The sequence below is a fragment of the Nilaparvata lugens genome, chromosome 7, assembly GCF_014356525.2.
Source record: "Nilaparvata lugens isolate BPH chromosome 7, ASM1435652v1, whole genome shotgun sequence".
NCBI lineage: Eukaryota > Metazoa > Arthropoda > Insecta > Hemiptera > Delphacidae > Nilaparvata > Nilaparvata lugens.
The window spans coordinates 19826265-19849356 of NC_052510.1; the positions used below are offsets into that span (position 1 = coordinate 19826265).

At 34.2% G+C, this 23092-nt stretch overlaps 1 protein-coding gene across 1 annotated transcript; it reads right to left on the reverse strand.

Annotated features, from left to right (window-relative positions):
• Positions 1-1184: 1184 nt before the first annotated feature.
• Positions 1185-20113, reverse strand: LOC111052287 (vacuolar protein sorting-associated protein 33A). Its single transcript, XM_039432294.1, has 12 exons — positions 19875-20113; positions 16815-17008; positions 14643-14724; positions 13983-14084; positions 13053-13344; positions 10940-11054; positions 10073-10230; positions 9412-9566; positions 8686-8838; positions 5568-5808; positions 3337-3459; positions 1185-1722 (listed from the first exon to the last, which is right to left on the reverse strand). The coding sequence occupies exons 1-12, from the start codon at positions 19974-19976 to the stop codon at positions 1628-1630; spliced, it is 1812 nt and encodes a 603-aa protein (XP_039288228.1). The 5' UTR covers positions 19977-20113; the 3' UTR covers positions 1185-1627.
• Between the last annotated feature and the right edge of the window lie 2979 nt (positions 20114-23092).

Genomic DNA, 23092 nt, shown 5'->3' on the forward strand with positions numbered 1-23092 from the left:
AGTGAGTATTATTTAGTAACCGTGAAATCTCACGATCAGGTTGTGTTTCCTTGTCCCATGATCTGTCCACCTTCGATTTTCTCTTTGTGGAGCTATCTCAAATTGAACGTTTTCAAAACTTGACCAATAACTGTGGTTGAATCATAACAGACAATTCAAAATGAAATTAACAACATCCCAGCTGAAATATTACTGTACAGCAATCGTTCAGGAATCTCAATACAGATTTCAAGAGTGTATTCTTGCAGGAGAAAGCCATCTTAAAGAAGTAATTGTCAAAAAGTGATATATGTTATTAATAATTCTCAAATGGCAAGTCTTGAACTTTATATTAGTTAAAAAAAAACATTTTTGCCCTTCCCACTAATGTTTTATGGCGTTTTCAAAAGTTCCCGTTATTTTGTGTCACCCTGATGTATTACCGGTAAGAGAATTCACAATCTTCTACATTTTTTTACATTTATTCAGACTTTATCATATACAGAGTTGGTGAAAATTATGGAAACAGCTTAATAGTTGTTTTATGAGGATATTTTGTCTGTAGATTTCATTGGGAATCCTATTCGAATTGAAAATAACTACTTTATTGTCGCTTCAAAATTTTGGTCCGCCATCTTGGATATGCCATTTTGAAATTAGCTTAATTTCTTCAAATAATATTAAGACATTATTCAGATATATTTGAAATAATATTTTCTAAAGACCCCCTGGGCTAAAGAACTCGTTCATGAACTGTTGTATTGATCTCTGAGATCCGCAACTTGTAATAGTTATACAGAGTTGGTGAGAATTATTATGGAAACAGCTTAATATATATTTTACAGTATGATATTACAGTGGTTGGTTCCATGGGAATCCTATTTCAATTGGATAAAAATACTTTCTGTCACTTCAAAACTTTCGTCCGCCATCTTAGATCCGTCATGTGGATCCAACTTCATGTCGAATCCAGCTTTATTTTGAATCCACTTCATTTTCATTCAATTGGGAAGGTGGTCATATGATAGATGATTTCTATATAGAATTTCAAGAGGAAATGTATGGCGAAACCGCACATCGATATCTAAAACCGTTTCAAAGTTATCCACATTAGGCTACTAATACATGATAAAAAAATGGAACAAATGAGTAAGATAAGTTACTAATAAATCACACAAGAATGAGTACATTAAAAATCTGACAGATCAAACAGAATAAATAAATTTATTCAAACAATACATTATTCAATAATATTATCAAGTTCTACTGTACTAAGGAATATAAAGAAAAATATATACTTTACAATCATATCAAATAAATATTGGCAATGAAATACTGAATACAGCAGAGTTTAATACATAAACTATGTATAGTACAATAATTACAATAAAAACGAATTTTTGTTCTTTTATGAAACTAGAAATATACACTTTCAAGTGAGTATTGATATATTTACTAGACCAATATTGAAATGATAAATAATCTAGCGAAATAAATAATTAAACAAATTAGACATGGTAAACTAATGCTCAAGATTTATCTTAATGACTATGAAACCAATATTACATTCTATGTTAAACTTTTGAAAAAAAAAATATTGAGATATTTTAGACATTCAACAATTTGGGAATCCTCCTGTCATTCATATTCATGCTGATTTTGATGACGGTAGATCTTCAAAAAGGGTTTTCAAGAATGAGTTTCCATTGATCAGTTTGGTGGTGGCAATCACAAACTCGCAAGCTGAAAAACGAATTTCGAGTTTATTAAGTTATCAATTGATTTTTTTTTAAAGAATTTCAACTCGAGTTAGATTCATCTAAAATAAAGCATCATCAACATATAATAGTATATTTCCTCGCCGTAGGCCGAGGACTAGAAAAGATTGAGAGCCGGAAAAACATTTTTGCCTGTGGTGCGAACGCTATTTTTCGCCACACAGAAAAATAAAACAATATAAATATATGAGAATAATTGTTTATTAGGCACTTCCGAAAGCAAAACTGGAAGGTCATAGCTCTAGCAAATCTGAGGTCTGAATATCAGGAAATTGTCCAAGTATTTTTATTTTTTATTCTGATTTGTCTAAATAACCTAAAAGATTATGTTCAATTATTATGTTTTAATGTGGTCGGTTGAGTTTATACTTTTAAATTCTTTCAAATGACAATGAGATGATATTATTATAAATGTTTTGATTCTTAAATAATAAACACAAATAATGAAAAGTTTTTTGATCAGCTGTTTTAGCACACTTGAAATTTAGCCAATCTGAATGTCAACGTGAACAATGATTGTTGTCGTCGACTGCGGAAGTTTAGGTTAGAAGTTCTATCCTACTCTGAAAATTAAATTTGAATAGTTTATAATATATCTTATCTGTATTTCATTCATCCAAATAAAATGATAGTATCTTATGGCTGAATACTGTATTTAATTCTGGAAGCATAAACTGATTACGTTTCATAAACTATTTGTAAAAATGTTCAGCACCAAGGATTTGCCCAAGTAGTTCCAAAATTATCCACCAGGTTTCGTGATAAACGCAGTACTATGATGAGTTTAGAGGTTAGATTCAATTATACTCTGAAAATTGAATTTATTTCATTCATCCAAATAAAATTATAGTATCTTATTGCAAAATACTTTATTCAATTCTAGAAGCATAAACTGATTCCGTTTCATAACTTATTTTGTAAACACGTTCACATCGAATCAGAATCAGCTGACTTCAAGGTTATTTTACAGCCCTAGGGCCGTAAAAAATTTACCGGCCTGGTCAGAAAACAATCATTTTCGGCCTCCATATGACGCACGAAAACCAGCTCATTACATCCAAGTGGGGCGAAAAATAATATAATCATTTATTACATTGCAAATGTATTAGAATATTGCTTTACATAGAATAATGTGCAATTATACACAAGTAATTCAATATAACTTGGGGCAGTAGCGTCCGCCACATTGAATTGTCACATAAGATCAATGTACAAGCAATCAAAACTAGAAGGTATCATTTTTGAAACATATCACATATACAGTTTACAAAGGCTGTTCTTGCAAGCAATTTATTGGATTAAGGCCCTGTGGCAAAAAGTGTGTCGAATTAAATCATCATTAAATGCCACCAGGAGCAATCAAAGAAGGCTTTTTTGAAAAGAAGGATTCTCTGATTAGTTCTTGTGGCGTTTCATCACTGTTGTAATTTAACATGCTTTTGTGCAAGCGAGCCAAAGTATTCAATGTAGCAGGGCAATGGCGTTTTCAAATTTTAAATATACCTTCCAAAACTTCTCAAATAATTTCAACTTTACAACTCATACGATTGTTACTTAGATTATAATTAGTAGTACTCACAGTCATCCTTTTGCGAGAGAAATCTCAGAGCTGAGATTTCAGCAAATGTACATCCACCCAAGAAAAATACGAGAATAGTTTTCGTGGAATCTCCATGTGATGACTGGCTATTGATTGATCCTCCTGCAAAATAAAATCATATTAAAACTTCAGTAGGTACCTCAAAGTGATAAACGCTTGAAATCAGAAGATTTGAGTAGATAATAACTTAGCAACCACTTAGGGTTTTTGAATTCATCAACAATATTACAAATTCAAGTAGCACTTGAAAATCGTTACGTATTACTTGAAAAGTAAAAATTATTCTATCGTTCAAATTAGATTCAGGGAAATGAAAGAGCAGTTATTATGATATAACCATATAACATGTATATTGCTCAATTATATGGAACAAAGATCCAGTTTGACTTTTTCACGCCAATAATCAGGAATATTCTTCAATAAAGAAGTAAATAATATTGCCAATAATTGTTATTGATAATGTAGTTCAAAGAATTGAATTATCAATCTTGACTAAACTGAATACTCAAACCAGTAAGCAAGATTTTCATAATTTTTCAGATTGGTTCCAATACAATTCTAACATTACGGTATTATGCTATCTATAAGCTATTTATATTTATTTTTCACATCACAAAAGTTATTATGAAATTAAACACAGAAAACACTACTCATAGAACGAGAACATTGAGATAAACTGACATTTTTATACCCGATACGAATAATGCAATGGTATCGTTTAAAGGTATCTTTTCTCTATGGTTCTACACTCAGAACTTGGATATTCCACAAGCTGTGCTTCCTTATAAGGTGAAAACATAGTCAAAATGCAAAGGTAGCTTCAAGCTTGAGAGTGAAGAAAAGAATGCATGTATTTAAATGGTGGCACCCATGGTGGAGCGGTATGTATTGACTCGTTAAGAAATATGCATTCTTTTCAACATTCAGGCTTGAAGCTACCTTAGCCGCAACACTATGTTCTCACCCTTAAGCAGCCTGCACACGGGGACAATAGTAGCGTAGTAGCGTCACTAAACTAAGCGTTTACTAGCTGTCGCGGGAACACGGAATCGAAAATGCCATGCACATTTGGGTTATAGAGATTTACAATTCCCCATTCCCTTAGACGCTATTAATGTTCGTGTGTGCAGGATGCTTTACCAGTGTCTCTCTGGCTGATTGGAGAAGAAAAAACAGCTTCTGAAACACTCGCATCCCAAAACAATGTAGATTTTCTATATTTTATGAGTAATGTTTTTCTGTGCTTAAATTCATCACTTTTCATAAATATCTCGTACATATACTCATTTATTATTTATTTAGCGTATGGCCCTACGACACAAATCTCTATGTTATCTAATATAACTCACACATATGAACAATGAAGTCATAAGTTTGAAAAAAAGGTGGAACACAAATTAAAAATAGAATTAAAAAGTTATAAACACATATCTAGTCGATTTAAATATTCCACTGCATCTAGTGTAGCTACCAGGAAATCATCCAGCCTGCCCTCATAAGCTGTTCTTGTGCACTCTTCTACAATGTGTCTTATGGTTTGCACAGCGCCACACTCACAAAAAGGTGTTGGAGCCTTTCCCCACTTGTGCAGCGCATAGGCACATCTTCCATGCTGAGTTCGGATCCTGTTAAGAGCCGACCATAGTTTGCGTGGCAAATCAAAACCTGGTGGCTTTTCGGTGATACATGGGGTAAGATCGATTCCTTGCATGCCATTCTTGTTGCCAGGCGTCTGTTAAACATATATTTATGTTTTACTTTGACTAAGAAAGACAATCACAACTTGAGTGTATTCGAACGAAAGGGGCTTAGAAAGATGTATGGTCCCGTTAAAGAAGGAGAAGAGTGGAGGAGAACCAATGCGGAACTTGAAACATTAATAAGAGTCCGTAGTATATTACGCGTTATAAAAGCACATATACTGAGATGATTCGGACATGTTTACAAAATGAATGAGAACAGAACGCCAAAAATAGTGCGTAGAGAGAAACTTCACTCGAGAAGGAAAAGGGGCAGACCGCGAATACGATGGGAGGATGAGATCAGAGATGATTTGATAAGGATGGGCTATAAGTTTGTGAAGATTGATTGAAGACAGAGAGGCGTGGAGGAAGACAAAGCCCACCCTGCGCTGTTGAGCTAAAAAAATAGTTTTTATCTTAATTGAACATCCCTAATTGCAGTGAAGTGGAACGACGAACGACACTTACGTCTAGCGGCTTGTCCCTTGGGCAGTATCTGGTACTCGTCAACAGTGGGTCCCAAAAGCAGTCCCAGGTTGTCGTTGAGGCTCTTCCAGCCGGTGGGCCGCAACAGGTGCTCAGCCAGCCGCACTGACAGCGGCGCGTACACACTGTGCACGTAGCTGATGTCACGAGGGGCTACCTCGCTGTTGTCTTCCACTGTCAAGTGCAGCACTTTCCTCAGAACTGTGTAGCTTCTGTTTCCTTGCTGCAAAAAATACCTTGCAATTATTCTATCAATGTGGATGATAAAATCGATAATGTCAATATCAATTGAATTAGACGAAACACGAAAATTGCCAAAACTATATTTTACATCAGTGTCATATGTAAAAATAAATAGAACAATAAATAAGTGTGAAATCCAGTCGAATTCAGTCGTGCAGATTTAAAAAAATAGGCTAGATTTTATATCTTTAGAGCAACATTAGGTTAGCCATGTAAGTTTAAAATATAGACGTATATTGAAAACCATTTACTGTCATGAGTCAAAAAAGGAAATATCGATTTTTGCTGGTGGGAAGACCATTACTGGAAGGTCCCTTCTAGACGGAATATATCATTTAAGCAGTCAATGAGTCTCATGATTGTTATATATCAGCCGAGAACCTCGACAGTTTACCGTGTCCATCCGATAACACGGGAGCGATCATTAGATTCTGAATAATAATTATAAAACCTTTCCACTATCCATAAATAAATTTTAATTTTTTATTGTCATGAATAAAAAAAGAAATATGGCTTTTTGTTTTGTTGGTGGGAAGTCCCTTACGGGAAGGTCCCATCTAGATGGAATATATCATTAAGCAGTCAATGAGTCTCATGATTGTTGTATATCAGCCGAGAACAGACAGTTTACCGTGCCCATCCGATAACACGGGAGCGATCATTAGATTATAAATAATTCCAATCAGCAAGGTAAGTTTCAAGTTTAGTTCATGTAGATTACAACCACATTCAACCTTAGATACTGTATGGTATCAAATTTGCAATAAGCAATGTAAATTTGAATAAAATTGAATATTTAATTTTTTCAACACCGTACCTGAAGTTTGAGAATATTAGCTTTCTCTAGGTTGGTCAGAGTAAGAATATGCTGGAATCCGTATGTTTGAAGGATTTCTCTTTTATAGAATTCCATAACTTTGGGTTTTAATCCACTATTCGTTACAGACTGGAGGCAGATCAACCTTAAAACCTAGAAAAATATGTTTAAAATGTATTTTTAATCCATTACAGAATTTAAAAAAATATTCCAGAACAAGACAATACATCACAAATGAATCATATTACAGATAAATTATTTCTAAGTTCATAAGGATGGGTTTCTTACACAGTAGAAGGACGTTTGTGAATGATATAGAACACAGAAAACTGAACAGAAAACGTTAGAACATTCAGTAGTTGTTACATGAATCGATAAGTTTTGACTTTACTTTGAAAAGAATAATTTTTTTATGTTTGATGCTTGTTGGCGAAGTTTGAACGATAATGACCACTTTATCACCCACCAAGTATAAAATTATCAACACTATTCAAAAATTGTTTTATCATGCCATAACTCACTTGTCATATTGGAATCTTAAAAGAAAGCAATCTCATACAAGTGATTGAATTAGCAGATCAATTTTGTAATTGTAATTATTATAAAATATTCAAATTCAAATTCAAATTCATATTCAATTTTATTAAGCCAAAACACTTTACAAACTGGCCATGTCAAACAGGTATTGAAAAATACATGAAATAAATAGATATAATAAAAGAAGCTTACAAAAATATTGCACGTCGCATAAATTATAACATTTTTCTACACTTTACATACAAATAATAACTGCAATTTTACAGTTGAACAAATTATAACACCCTATCATTTAAAAACTCTTCAACACTATAATATGCCTTGTCAACCAGAAATGCATACAAATCTCTCTTAAAGTTAGGCCTACTTGGCTTTGACAAATTTTTAGGCAGCTTGCTGAAAAGTTGCAAGCCATAAACGATCGGACTCTTATCTGAAAATTTTAACCTATGATGTTCAATGAATGGGATTTCTACTACCACGTGTAAAATATTTATGAACATCTGAATTCTGTTTTAATGTACCAATTCTATCTGCTGTGAAAAGTAGGACGCGATAGATATAAATGGATGGTAGAGTGAGCAGCCTAAGATTTCTAAAAGTGCTTCTGCATGGATGATTATTTTCTAAATTTGCTAAAAATCTTACTGCACGCTTTTGCAGAACAAAATAATCTCTGAATGTTTTTTATACTTGTTGCACCCCAAAGCTCAACACAATACACCAGATGAGTATTAATAAGCGAGAAATAAACACTTTTAGCTATACTACTGTTTACAAGTCTTGCAATATATCTTAATACAAAAATGCCTTTGCTCATTTTATTAGCCACCTTATCAACATGCTCGTTCCAAGATAATTTGTCATCCACTGTCAAACCAAGCAAATTGACCACACTTGCGCTCTCAATTATGCCATCGCTATCATTTATTGTGATTGCTGGTTCAAAAGGAAATATCGATTTTTGCTGGTGGGAAGACCATTACTGGAAGGTCCCTTCTAGACGGAATATATCATTTAAGCAGTCAATGAGCCTCATGATTGTTATATATCAGCCGAGAACCTCGACAGTTTACCGTGTCCATCCGATAACACGGGAGCGATCATTAGATTCTGAATAATAATTATAAAACCTTTCCACTATCCATAAATAAATTTTAATTTTTTATTGTCATGAATAAAAAAAGAAATATGGCTTTTTGTTTTGTTGGTGGGAAGTCCCTTACGGGAAGGTCCCATCTAGATGGAATATATCATTTAAGCAGTCAATGAGTCTCATGATTGTTGTATATCAGCCGAGAACAGACAGTTTACCGTGCCCATCCGATAACACGGGAGCGATCATTAGATTATAAATAATTCCAATCAGCAAGGTAAGTTTCAAGTTTAGTTCATGTAGATTACAACCACATTCAACCTTAGATACTGTATGGTATCAAATTTGCAATAAGCAATGTAAATTTGAATAAAATTGAAGAATATTTAATTTTTTCAACACCGTACCTGAAGTTTGAGAATATTAGCTTTCTCTAGGTTGGTCAGAGTAAGAATATGCTGGAATCCGTATGTTTGAAGGATTTCTCTTTTATAGAATTCCATAACTTTGGGTTTTAATCCACTATTCGTTACAGACTGGAGGCAGATCAACCTTAAAACCTAGAAAAATATGTTTAAAATGTATTTTTAATCCATTACAGAATAATTTAAAAAATATTCCAGAACAAGACAATACATCACAAATGAATCATATTACAGATAAATTATTTCTAAGTTCATAAGGATGGGTTTCTTACACAGTAGAAGGACGTTTGTGAATGATATAGAACATAGAAAACTGAACAGAAAACGTTAGAACATTCACTAGTTGTTACATGAATCGATAAGTTTTGACTTTACTTTGAAAAGAATATTTTTTTTTATGTTTGATGCTTGTTGGCGAAGTTTGAACGATAATGACCACTTTATCACCCACCAAGTATAAAATTATCAACACTATTCAAAAATTGTTTTATCATGCCATAACTCACTTGTCATATTGGAATCTTAAAAGAAAGCAATCTCATACAAGTGATTGAATTAGCAGATCAATTTTGTAATTGTAATTATTATAAAATATCGTATTAATGAAAACGTTATTAGTTCCAATTATCTGAAAACAACATAATCAAATTAAATTTAAATGTTCCTCTAATATTTTATGGAAGTGAAGAGCCTAATTAGTTCACTAACTTTTATTAAAGGGTCTTGATGAGCTATGCAGTCTTCAATGTAAGGATGAACTTTATCTGTATCGACACCCAGCATCATCTCTTGCTCCATTTGAAGAGATGAGAGAAACTTTTCCGAATCGGTTACTTCTTTTATTAATTCGGCTATCGCAGTATCTGAAATAAGATAAATTGATTTAGTATAGTGTAAATTTATTGATCTAGTCTGGTACTTATGAAAATAACGTAAAAAATGCATTGTGTATAAAATAGAAAATCGACGGCTATAGTGAGGTCCACGTAATAATGGTAGTGGAGAAAGGAAGGGGAACAGTGTTGCCGAATCTCTGCCTTGCCGCTGCCTTCTATAGAAGATTACTGATTGGAACACCATTTCTAATCAAATATTGACATTATAACATTGCCCTCACTATAGAACTGGGTTGTAACAAATGCGATCAATATCAATGCTGGATGCTTAGTTGATCAAAGATAACAGCTGATACCGGAGGTGCAAACCACCTTAGGAATGAGAGCCTATCATGTACGAAAATGCTCAAAATTGACAAACAACAACTATGACTCAATTTTTATAAGAAAATATTTATAATTTTAGAGCTTTTTGATAATTTTAATCGAACGTTAACTTCAAAACGTTTTCGAAATATTAATTGGCTACTCACGAACTGCCAATGACTTCTTGGCGGCCATCAGCTGAGGCAAGCGTGACACAAACTGTTTCATCTCTTGCACGCCTTGCTTGTGCCTGTCTTCGAAGTCCGACGCTATCGTCTTCGCTTTCCGCGTCAACACTGGTCCGACGCCATTGAAGTTCTTATTTCTGTGAACAAATATTTGTTCTTATATGTGTTCACTTGAAATAAAATAAGTGTTGACATCACATTTCAATTCTATTATTGTAAATTTATTAAGTCATCATTCTTTTATATAAGTGCTTATAATAAAAATCATTTGGTAATGAAAAACAGATAATTCGTAATTTATTTCACTTCAAATTAATTTTGTTGTGTGCTAAATATAACATGTCACTATTATTAAAAGTCTTTTGATGTAATGATGGTCCAGAATATTGCTTATCATACATTAAGATGGTCTAAAAAATATTTTCCTACAATAATTTAGATATAAACCTTTATAGAGCCTAAGATCTGAGGTAAGACGTGAGATAATATAATACAGTATATTCGAGAAGAAAACTTTCCAAAAATGCAGAGATAAACCTGTATTTAGCCTATAAGTCTTATAATACAGAAAATACATCAATAAAATTCAATAATAATTGGAAAAATTAGTAAATTTAGCTGTATGTCAAGCACCTGCATTTTTTTTCATTTCAAGAACATGTAATAAAGGGAAACATTTTTCCCATGAACGGACTTCACAATATGTATAACAGTATTGTTAATTTCCTTGTATGATAAATCTTGGAAGATGGCGAGGTCTTCGAAGCACTATAACACAAAAAACAAAATAAATTATAGAATACAAGTAGCTATTATTCGGAAATTTATAGAACCAATTTGCCTTACCTAATTTCTGCAAATAGTTCCTCTGCAGAGTTTAAAATCACTTGTTTCTTTCCTGCCATTATTTCACTGGGTTCATCCTCACTGTTAAATTTATCGGCTGGTAATTGGACTGTGGCTGCAAATTAAATAAAAATTGTCAACTTGCAACTGAAATCAAATTTCCGAGATATTTGAAATCAAAGATAAACGCTTGATACAATAATAAATTATTATACTACTTCTACTATCACTAGTTATATCGCTCGTATGTCCAAAATTTTAGCATTCGAACAGGCAAGTTCCCACATTTCAGTATCAGAGTTACTTACCGGCGTGATGAAAATATGATTCTCAAGAGTTCTAATGTGACTATTCCCACTCAGCCCGGCTGAGCGAGTATGAATAGTCTCATTAAAACCAATGATAATAATATTTTCACTGTAGCGGACACGTTCACTGATAGATCACGAAGTGGGAAGAGCACAAAATGATAATTAATTGGGCTACTCGTTTTTAATAATGTGATGATCTATTAATGTTTCAATTTGAATGTATTTTGGAGGATTATCAGTTGGCTTTGTTCAAGAATAGGCTGAGTTCTAACAAGAAAACATTTACCTATATCTGATTACTTCTCTTCTCTTACCTATATCTTCTAATCTTCCTTTCCATTCTTCATTCCATCCATTTTCCACATCCCATCTCCATTCTACATAATACATATTCATCTTCCCATCTCAAGATTTTCTTTTCTTTAGTATTGTATATTGTTAATATTACCCAATCAATTTCTGAAATTTTAATTAAATCCCACCCTATAACATTTGTTTCATTCATCTAATTTTAATTATTAATGCAATATTGTATTCACTATTACTCATTCTAATTTCATTCATTCATTCATCCCATAATTCTAAGATTCAAATCAACCAGTTTTTAACTTACTAAGTAGAGTTTCTTTTTTGAAAATTACTTCGAGTCATAATTCCCAACAGCTCTAATCCATCACAACCCGGTCGTGTGTTAATGGGGGGGATATTTTATATCCTTCTTAGAGAATCGACAATTATTTGTTGAAACACCGCCGATTTATGAAGTTGCATCACATTATTATATTATCGTTATTCTAATTGCATTCAATCTTCATTGTCATTGATTAATTGTTTATACTTTGTAAAATTTGTTGAATAATTAGCATTACCGTCATTTAATGTAAATTAGTGTATAAGCCAGTAAATATTGTAACATACATAAATAAAGAAATCTAATCTAATCTAATCTAATTACTTACTGGTTGCACAAATACTACTGAATAAAACAATAATTGGCCTACATTTTCCAATTACTGTTTAATGTATATGATAAATTATATTTAAATATAAATAGTTGTCAAAATTTCATATTTGCTTGATTAATTTTGAAGAAATTTCAATCATAATTAATGAATTTCTATCCCTTACAGAAAAACACTTATATAAATATGTGTGACAACAACAAATAATGTAAAGAAAATAACGAAATATAAAGCATAATAAATAATCAATAATCACTAGTCGCTGACACAATGATCAATAATATTACAAAGTAGTGGAAACAAAAGAAAAACATCCCGAGACTTAGCATGTGGGGGATGGAAGTATCAGTTTAGTGTATTTGCTTCTCTATTAATGCATTTGGTTACTTCTAATTAGATATAGCAATATTCAGGACAATACCTGCTAACTCGCTTCAATTTATACTGCACTTGATAAAAAATGATATGAAAAAAAGAAAGTAATTGCATGCGTTCTCCATTTTTTATCAATTAAAACTTATTTTAAGTTCAATAAAGTATAAATTAATTTTTGCTAAATGTATGTAAAAAACAATGTACGGTATATATAATTTGATTGTAATTTATAATATAGAAATGAAAAAGCTGCTTGTGTCGTCTAGTTGAATGAGGTATTCTTTCAGGCGTTACAGAAATATGTTTCTATTGTTGATTTCCTTTATGGTTTCCGGCAATAGATTATAAAATTTTGGCGCCCAAAAAGCATAGAATTTTTTAAGCATTGTGAGATTCGGTCTAGGTACCGTTACATCAAGTCTGTTCCTAAGAACAGACCATAAATAAAGATGCAGTGTAGCTTACTGTTGTTGATCTCGAATATCTCATCAATCAAACCCTCGTAGGTCAATTGTGTAGCCAGCGGAGAAAGCAGGTCAACAGCTCGATCAATGAGCAGAATGTGATCGATTTGAGAAACGGTGTTCGGAGACGGTTGCTGTGGTTCAGCCGACAACTTCTTCATCAGTTCGTAGACCAGTTTCGCAGCATCGCCCTTGCCTGACACTCTTGGTATCACTCCGTACAAGTCCTGTAGTGTCATGATTGCCTGGGCTGCCTGATAGTAGCACGATGTGTCGTTCTCAAGATGGTACTCCTAGAAAATAATGACAAATCACATAACAAGTAGATTATACCTTGGTAAATCAATGACATATAATACAAAAGAAAGAATGGCTATAGAAGAAATAGAAGGGCAATAGAAGGGCTACATAGAGAAAGTTACAAAAAAAATTGACAAAGGGCTATAGGAGCACGATTGATAATTCATCTTTTTCATGAAATAATGGCCTACCTGATGATTTAATAATAATAGATTTAAGTGAACCACTATTATAATGCATCTTGTACTTAGTTTTCACATAGTTCTTCCTTCTGGGTCAGATAATAAATTTTAATTGCAGAAGTGATTAGTACCATTGTAATATTTTTGAATTAAGCACGACTAGGCTAGTTACGGAATTTATGTCATTCTTAAGTGTTCTTTTTCAAAATGTCGAAACTTGTCGTATTCAATTAAAAAAAAATACAAGGGTAGGCCTACTTGTCATTTTCTAATTAAAAATTCAAGTAGCCTAATAAAATATGTTATATTTTATCAGTGAATTTTCAATAATTATAATGCATTTTACAGTTACTTCCTGAATAACAACATACTTTTCCAACGACTATAATGCTTTTTGTACATAGGTTCATGGCATATTTGAAATAAAATGTTACTGTTACAATTAATACCTTGAATGCAGATTCCAATTCCATAGAGATGAGATCATTATCGAAAGGGAAGAAATCGATTGGCAGTTCCTCAAACGTGAAATTTCCATAAACTCCACGGCTCTGGAAGAGAGCATCAAAGACACTTGACAGGTTTGGTTTTTTATAATATAATTATACTCAAGAATTCCTTTCGTTCTACAAGTATATGTAAAAAATGCCTATAGCTACAATACCTTTCAATTTCCAAAGTGGGTCGATCAATTTACAAAAAGTATGTTATGTTAACATACAAGAGATGCAAGAGTTGTTGGGGTCAGTAATTGGAGGCGTGCTGCCATGGATAGAGTAGAATGGAGGCAAATGTTAGAGGAGGCCAAGATCCGCTTTGGATTGTCGAGCCTATGATGATGATGATGATGATGATGATGTTATGTTAAACATTTTTTATAAAAGTTGAAACTTGAGTAGTGGTTGACAAGGTTTCGTTGTGTTTATTCATCATTGAGAAATACCACAACATCACTCACAATACAACTCTGTTGCAAAAAATACAAGAAAGACTATAGATTTTCTTACTAATATCATTTTAATTAAAATCAAACACTAAATTGGCTTATTAGAAATATATTTTTGACCTAAATTAATTGAAAAAATTATAGATTTGGATATAAAACTCACTTTGAGTCTCTTCTCACAAAGCAAGCTTTTTCTTGGTAGGTAGTATAGAAAGAATTCTCGCCGAATGCCACTCTTCTCTTCCCTGTGAACATACAACATTTAAAATGATACCCATTTATTGAATGTTATATTAAAGAAAATTGAGAAGTTATTGGCCACTATAGTGAGGCCCACTTTATAATGGCAGTGGAGAAAGATACGAGAACAACGTTGCCGATCCTCTGTCTTGTCAATGCCTTCTATAGACGGTAGCTTATACAGATTTATTGATGTAATATTACTGTTCATTCTCGTTTAAAATAAAATAAACAATCATATTTTATCAAGCAAGAAATTATATTTTTCAATTACAGTATTTCATAATGAATTTACATAATTAAGATAAAATATTTTGTTGATTAATTATTAATTCTTCATTGTTAAAAGACAATCTGGCAACAGAGAAAAGCGAGAAAGAGATAGCGCTATCCGCTTTGTTGAATGAAAGACAATGATAGCAATATCATTGCTAATCAAACACTGCCATTATAACGTGGACCTCACCATAGTAAGACACATTATTACATCACCAAAAACATTTGTCATTCAAATGCAAGATAGGAGTTTGAACAGATAAATTTGAGTCTAGTAGTTTGTCAAATGCATATTCAAATTCAATAGAATATGACAATTTTTTGGCTTTTCAAAATTTATATTGAAAAATCTGGTGTGGCGCACTCACAAAACTTTCCTTGCCGTTATGAAAATTGATCAACTGACGCTAGAGTTCCCGCGCATCTAAATTAGTCTACTATTCGAAGATCTAAGCCAGCTGGTGACAGGACAATAACGCTGCAGACACATGAAGTCTGCTATCTGTTCATAGTGAATGATTTAATAGAATCAACACTTGCCAACAGTATGCAAATTGAATAATCTTATTTTCTCGAACTTCGAGCTTATTTCCAATTTTAGGTGAATATGTTACTGGACATTTATTGTAGAGATTTTCATGCCCAATCTTTTCCACTTGGAATTTTTTGTTTAATTTGTATCTGAAGCCTGATAATTGGGAACCTAAAATCAAACTTTGCATAGATGGGGGCGGAGCTCCTGAAATTTTTACAGATATAGGACAAGTGGCAGTTGATAGAGCTTATCAATGACTTTTTTAGGTATAAATTTGATCAAAATCGTTGCAGCCGTTTTCGAGAAAATCGCGAAAAACCCTGTTTTTTACAACATTTTCGCCATTTTAGCCGCCATCTTGAATTGAATTTGATCGAAATTGTTCGTGTCGGATCCTTATAGGGGAAGGACCTTAAGTTCCAAATTTCAAGTTATTCCGTTAATTGAGAGATGAGATATCGTGTACACAGACGCACATACACTCATACACACACACACACACACACACACACACACACACACACACACACACACACACACACACACACACATACACACACACACACATACAGACCAATACCCAAAAACCACTTTTTTGGACTCAGGGGACCTTGAAACGTATAGAAATATAGAAATTGGGGTACCTTATTTTTTCGGAAAGCAATACTTTCCTTACAGCTACGGTAATAGGGCAAGGAAAGTAAAATTTTTATTCGAATGTAAGATGTAGTTTGATTTATTTGTGATAAAGATAACCATAATTTTGACAATTTGTGATGAAGATAACCATACTATGGTTAGAAGTTTTGGGCTAATGCATGTACTTTCTTTCCATTTTTTGAATGCTTTTGACCTAATAAATGAATATGAACAATAATATTATTAGTGATATGCATGAGTAACAGCATACTTACACAATATTTTCCAATACAGGTCTATTCACTAATATTATTTCAAAGCAGATAAGCTCTGCTTATCGTTAATCCTGAAATATATTTACAATAGGAAGCTAATGATATGGTTAAATATGTCTACTTTGATATATTCCAATTAAGAAGAATGTTCATCATTGAAAATAATTGAAGAGAAGCAGACAAAAATATTCCGGATACAAAGTCTACCTCCTTGAACTTGGACTGTGCTTTAACGATCAAAGATAAGTAATAATATTCATTGAGCTATTTAAGTGGCAGGTAGGACCTGGTATGGAATCCAAACATTTCTCTGCATATAGGCAAGAGGCAATTACCGAATCATTCAAGCCAAAATGTTAATAGATCTTACCCATGGACATTGTCAGCTATCATATCGATTAAATGTATATGTGGGCGTGTAATGAAGATGATGTTTTTGACATTGGTGGATGGAAGACGCCCATGTCGTAAGTGATACATTTTCTCCACTTGATTTTCCCTCAGCACGCTGTACTTTGCAATCAATCCCACAGGGCCAGCGAGGGACTCGTCCCAAACAATAGCCTGTTGAAAAAGATAATTATTAAAGTTTATACTTATTTATTTACTAGGTTAGCAAAAACAACACAACCATCGGAAGAGAAAAACATTTGGGCTATTGCCCAAAACTTCTTCAATTTCCTAATTTATTTTAAAAATTTATTAATATAAATTATTAATTTGAATATAGAATCAGAATAGACTTGAACTAGTTTATTTTATACCTTGATACCTTCTTCTTCATCCTTTACCCATACTTGTGGGATCGATTATCGTCATAACACAAAACACTAATTAACACATGATTATGATCAAGATGACAGTGTATGTGATCCAACCCAGGTTTCAAACAACAAAACACACTATTACCTACCTGGCTAACAGGCAAAACTGAGTAAATTCGTCACCCAGAAACTCCCTAACACTGTACTAGGCCCTGACCTTCAAGCATTTCGTCACCACTCTCTCAAATGCACCCAATTTCAACTGCTTCACCCGTGCTGGTAGCTTCTTGAAGAATCGTAGCGCTGAGCTCCTGTAGCATACCTGTGATCTCTGGAGGTGCATCCTGTGGATGTCATTCAGCTCTCGATGCCTGGTCTTGTAGTGATGCACATCTGACCGGGTAATCAAGTCTTTTTTATGTGCATTTAAAAGAGAGGAATAAAGTGGCTGACAACTGTAAAAATACCCAGCTTACCAAAAAGGGCTTGCAGTATGCATGATGTACACTGTACGGCAGTAGAAAAGAGCGTGATACACCAAGTAAGCCTCTGTCGCATGCCCCCGCAGCTTCAGTAACAGGAAACAAACTCTGGACAGTTACTTGCTGAATGTGGCCAGCCCAGCTTAGTTTTGTGCCCAAGACAAATCCTAACAACTTCACAGGGTCATGATCAGCAGGCAGACTTTGTAACAGAGTACAGATTATATGCTGGGTCTTGTTTTCATTCAACTGGATTCGGTTGATATGGAACCAAAGGGTTGAAGACTGCATATGTTCCGCAGATATATCCAACACTTGCAAAATGTCCGCACCTGATGAGAACAGGGATGTATCATCCGCAAACAAGAGAGTCGAGCCGTTGCTGTCCAAGTCATTGATCATTATTATGAAGAAGATCGGTCCCAGCATTGAACCTTGAGTCACTCCAAAATTCACGAGGAGTGGAGAGAAAGCTGCCCCACCCAAAGACACCACCTGCGCTTTTCCAGTCAAAAGTTCAAGATGGATAGAGCAGAGTCCACAACTCCATAGTATTGGACTTTATTGAACTCAACGATTGAAATGTTTAAACCCGAAATAGACTGAATCGTCAAAGATTCATATCTCTATTTTTTATAGCCCTATCTCTAAAACAATTGAATATAGGTTATTATTTATGAAATATCTATTTTTTTTAATTTGTAATTTAGATAGTCGAATGTAAAATAACTTAGATAGTCAAATGTAAGATATTACCGTACGGTAGTTCAACTTATTAGATGTTTTGTATATTATTCGTATTATTTTTATAATGATAATTTTCTCGGGCCACTCCCGTGTTTTAGATGAACACGTGAAATTGTTGGTCCCGGTTAATTGAAACAGTCGTTACTCGTTAGGTCATGTCAGAGGATCTGAAATGATCTCGCCTGCAGCTGCCACCCTTGAGTTGGAGGAGTCCTTTGCTGGTGCAGAACGCTGGTTTCAGGAGAACAAGCTGTTGCTCAACGTCGGCAAGACACAGAATATCATGTGCATTCTGAGAAACCACTTCAATCATTCATTGAATGAACCGGTGAAGCTTCTGGGATTTAACATCGATCCAAAGTTAACATGGAGTGCTCATGTGGATGCTGTATGCAGAAGATTGTCTCGTGTGATCTACCTGTTGAGAAGACTGAGGTGCTTGCTGACTGAGGAACATTTGATTATGGCCTATTATTCACTGTTCCATAGTCACATTATCTATGGAATACTGCTGTGGGGACACTCTTTACACTGTGAGAGTATTCTTATGCTGCAGAAGAAGGCAGTTCGGATATTGTCATCCAGTGGTCATCTGGAGCACTGTAGGCCACTCTTCGCCAGACTCGGGATTCTCACAGTTTTTAGCCAGTTCATCTTTGCTTCCCTGGTTGGTATTAGGAATACCAGTCTGACAGTGAATTTGAGGGGGTTGCAGAGTGCCTACTCACTTCGAAATGCTCTCGAAGTCAATGTTCCTCGATGTAGGCTAAGTAAGGCTCAGAACTGTTATCCCAATATCGCTATTAAAATGTTTAATATGCTACCTCCATCTGTGCGTCATTTGAGTGACAGTGAGTTTAAGAGGAAACTCAAGTCCTGGCTGCATGCCAGACCATACTAATCCTTGAGTGAATTTTTTCAGGAGTCTACAGTTGACATTTAGTGGCCATCACCGTGTTTAGCCATCTATGCCATTATGTTTTATTTTTTGACGTGACAGTGTTGTCAAAAACTTCTGTGTGAAATTGTATTTTTGACGTGATGACCAACCCAGCTCATCTGGCTGGTTAATGGTCCTACAAATGAAGATTGAATGATTGAAATTGTACAGGTGCGACCTGAAAACTCTGAGCCAGCCAGCTCACTTGATAAGTATTATTATTAATTATGATTATTTATAAAAGGATTGAAATAATTATGTAAAAATCTAATTGTGAATACTGTATTTAAATGCTTTGTTTCCTTGTCAATAAGTAGAAGAGCCAAAGGGAAAACAGTCTCTCGGACTTGAATCTTGGAGACGCTCACTCCTTTACTTTGCGGTTGCTATTTTTTCTTGTTACCGTATATCAAAAAGTAGTGATTGATTGGCAAATATGATAACACTGTTTGTAAATCGCAAACAATATAAAATTAATCAAAATACGCAATGCTTACCTTTGTTCCATCGCATTTCTGCAAAAGATTCAAAAAGTGATTCCTAGCTGCTTCTTGAAGCAAAGCGATATTAACTTTTCCACCTGCTAGATGATTAGCCATTGTTCTTTAGTATGCATAAAAATAGTGAATTAACTGTTATAAAAATAAAAAGTATAACAATAATGATCAAGCAATTGGCCGATTGATTATTTGAGGTTAATTTATTTACATGACAAAATCAACATCAGCTGATTTGATAAAGACTTTTATAGTCGACTTCCAAGAATCGAGATATTGATATCGATGTTTAAATCGATATAGTGAGGGAGATTCAAATAATATGTTTTTGGCCCTGTGGCATAAATTTTAATCATGTTATTAAATGACACGAGAACCAATTAGATCATAGAAGTATTTTCTGAAGAGGAATTTTATCTAATTGATTGTCGTGGCAATTAATCACGATACAAATTCAACAGGCTACTTTACATCAAGTCTTTTTCTAGAGGTACAAGTAGTCGCAATTGTCCCAAATGTCTTCAAACGTCTCAATAGCTTTTAAGTCAATATATTATTTATGAAACTGAACTCCAACTTTCAGAAGTTTTTCTTTCCTAAACCAGATACAAGATAGGCTACCGGTATTTGGAATTATTTACTCTGTATCAACAAGTTGGGGTTTACTCATATCGTTCAAATTTTGACATATCTATTTTCAAGTTTGATGTCGCATCTACATGTTGGCCGAATGAAAAGTAATACGGTATCGGTCAGCGCCAGTGTGTGAATTGGTGGTTCGCCAACGCTGGCTCTCACTGGCCTAGGTTGGGTTATACCAGGTTGGGCCAGCAATTGAACCAACATGATCAGGACTATAGTGTGGTCCACTCTACTGGCTTCAGAGTGGGGAAGTCGACAGTGGAGGCTGTAGAACATATTGTTCTCAAGGTCCATGCAAGTTTTGAGGCCTTGCTGGGCTCACACTGTGTGACCTTAGCAAGGCATTTGACACCCTGGACCATGCTACTCTTTTGGCCAAGCTCGCTTCCTATGGAATTGGTGACAGCCCTCTGTTGCTTCTCCGTTCCTACCTGGAAGGACGTGAGCAGATAGTACTGGCGAATAACGTAAGCTGGTATCAAGTCAGTCTCAGTGAGCTGTGGGGTTCCCCAGGGCTCTGTACTGGGGCCTCTCCTGTTTCTCATTGTGATTAATGATGTTGCCCTTTTCAGAGACAGGACTGTGGTGTGTTATGCTGATGATACCTCAATGCTGGATATCAGTGGTGACATGACTGACCTGGGCAGAAAAATGTATGTTTCTGAGAGGGCTGTTGCAGACTGGTTTCGGGCAAATCTTTTCCTTCTCAATGGCGAGAAGACCCAAAGAATTGTGTTTGGCCTAAGGAATGGAGTACTATATTATGATTTTCCTTCAGTGAAGCTGGTTCACTCTGGACCGTAAACTTTCCTGGGGCGGGCACATTCAGGTAGTCTGTGGCAGGTTGAGCAGGGTGCTGTTTTTGCTCAGGAGCCTGGGAAGATGTGTACCGGAGGCCCATCTCCGCATGTGTTTCTTTATTGCCTTCTTTCAAAGTGTGATGACATACGGTATCACCTTGTGGAGGCTCTGCAATATACGTGGCTAAAAGTATGCTGTTTGAACAGCTAGATGTTGAAAGGTACTGTATTGAAACAAACCACTCTCTGTCTCAGACAGCACCGTATCGCGCATGCGTGAGCAACGGGGTTTTCCCGTTCCATTCAGTCAGATCTTTGAATGTAACGTTCTTTGTGATGATGGTTACCGAGCACTGTAACTGGAGCCAATCGTCATTCTATTTGATGAAGATATTATTATCCAATGATGATTTATCATTAAATTCAATATAATAATCAATATATTATCATTTTATTTGATAAAAGAAAAAGTACTTTTGAAAAATATAATTCATAAAATATAACAGTTGTTATTTAACTGATGTTAAAAAACACTATAACTAAGTCAGCATATTGTCATTACAAAACAAAAACCAAACCCTCAACCTCCCCTTTTACATTTAAAACATCAATAAACATAACTCTTTTAAAAACCTCTAATCCCTTCCAGCATATTGCAATTTCAAAGTAAAATCCTTACCTATCTTTCCACCTTTGAAATATCGAAAAGCATTATTCTACCTGGACCCTAGCTCTTTCTAGCATATTGCAATTTAAAAGTGAAAACCTAACCTAACCTTATGGAACATTATTAAATATAATCCAAAAAAACCTAACCACTAACCCCTAACCCCTTCACATTTAATAATTTAGATTTCAAAGCAAAATCCTAACCCCCTAACCTATCCTTTCACATTTGAAACATCAAAAAACATAACTCTAACTGCACCCTAGCCCCTTCTAGCATATTGCAATTTCAAAGCAAAAACCTAACCTATCCTAATAACACATTATTAAATATAACCTAAATAAAACCTAACCTCTAACCATTTCACATTTAATACTTTGATTTATTTGTCATCTTTAGAACAAAACATAAACATGTGGTTCATTTCATGAAAATGTTCACAAACATGTGGTTCATTTCATGAACATGTTCACAAACATGTGGTTCATTTCATGAGCATGTTCACAAACATGCGGTTCATTTCATGAACATGTTCACAAACATGTGGTTCAAAGCAAAATCCTATCCCCCTAACCTATCCTTTTACCTTTGAAACATCAAAAAACATAACTCCACCTAGGCCCTAGCCCCTTCTAGCATATTGTAATTTTAAAGCAGAAACCTAACCTATCCTAATAAAACATTATTAAATATAACCTAAATAAAAACTAACCCCTAACTCTTTCACATTTGTTGAACAAGACAAGGATAGCAACACCATTGCAAATCGTACACTACCATTATAACGTGGACCTCACTATAGATACTCAAAGAATACTTTTGAATAACTATGTTATAACTGTGACTGTTGCTGGCCGTTACTCTGTTTCTGAGACAAAGAGAAGCTCCTCTGTATTGAAGCTGCTTTTGAAGTTTCAGCTATTAAGATGTCTAAATCTAAGGTGATAATATTATGCATATACCGTCCTCCTAGTTCTAATTTTAACCAGTTCATTTTAAATCTTGAAAAAATTTTATCTGATTTGACAAACGGACCTAAATATTTTAAACATATAGTTATTACAGGAGACCTAAATGTAGATATCTTAAAAGAAAATGATAGTGCTGGT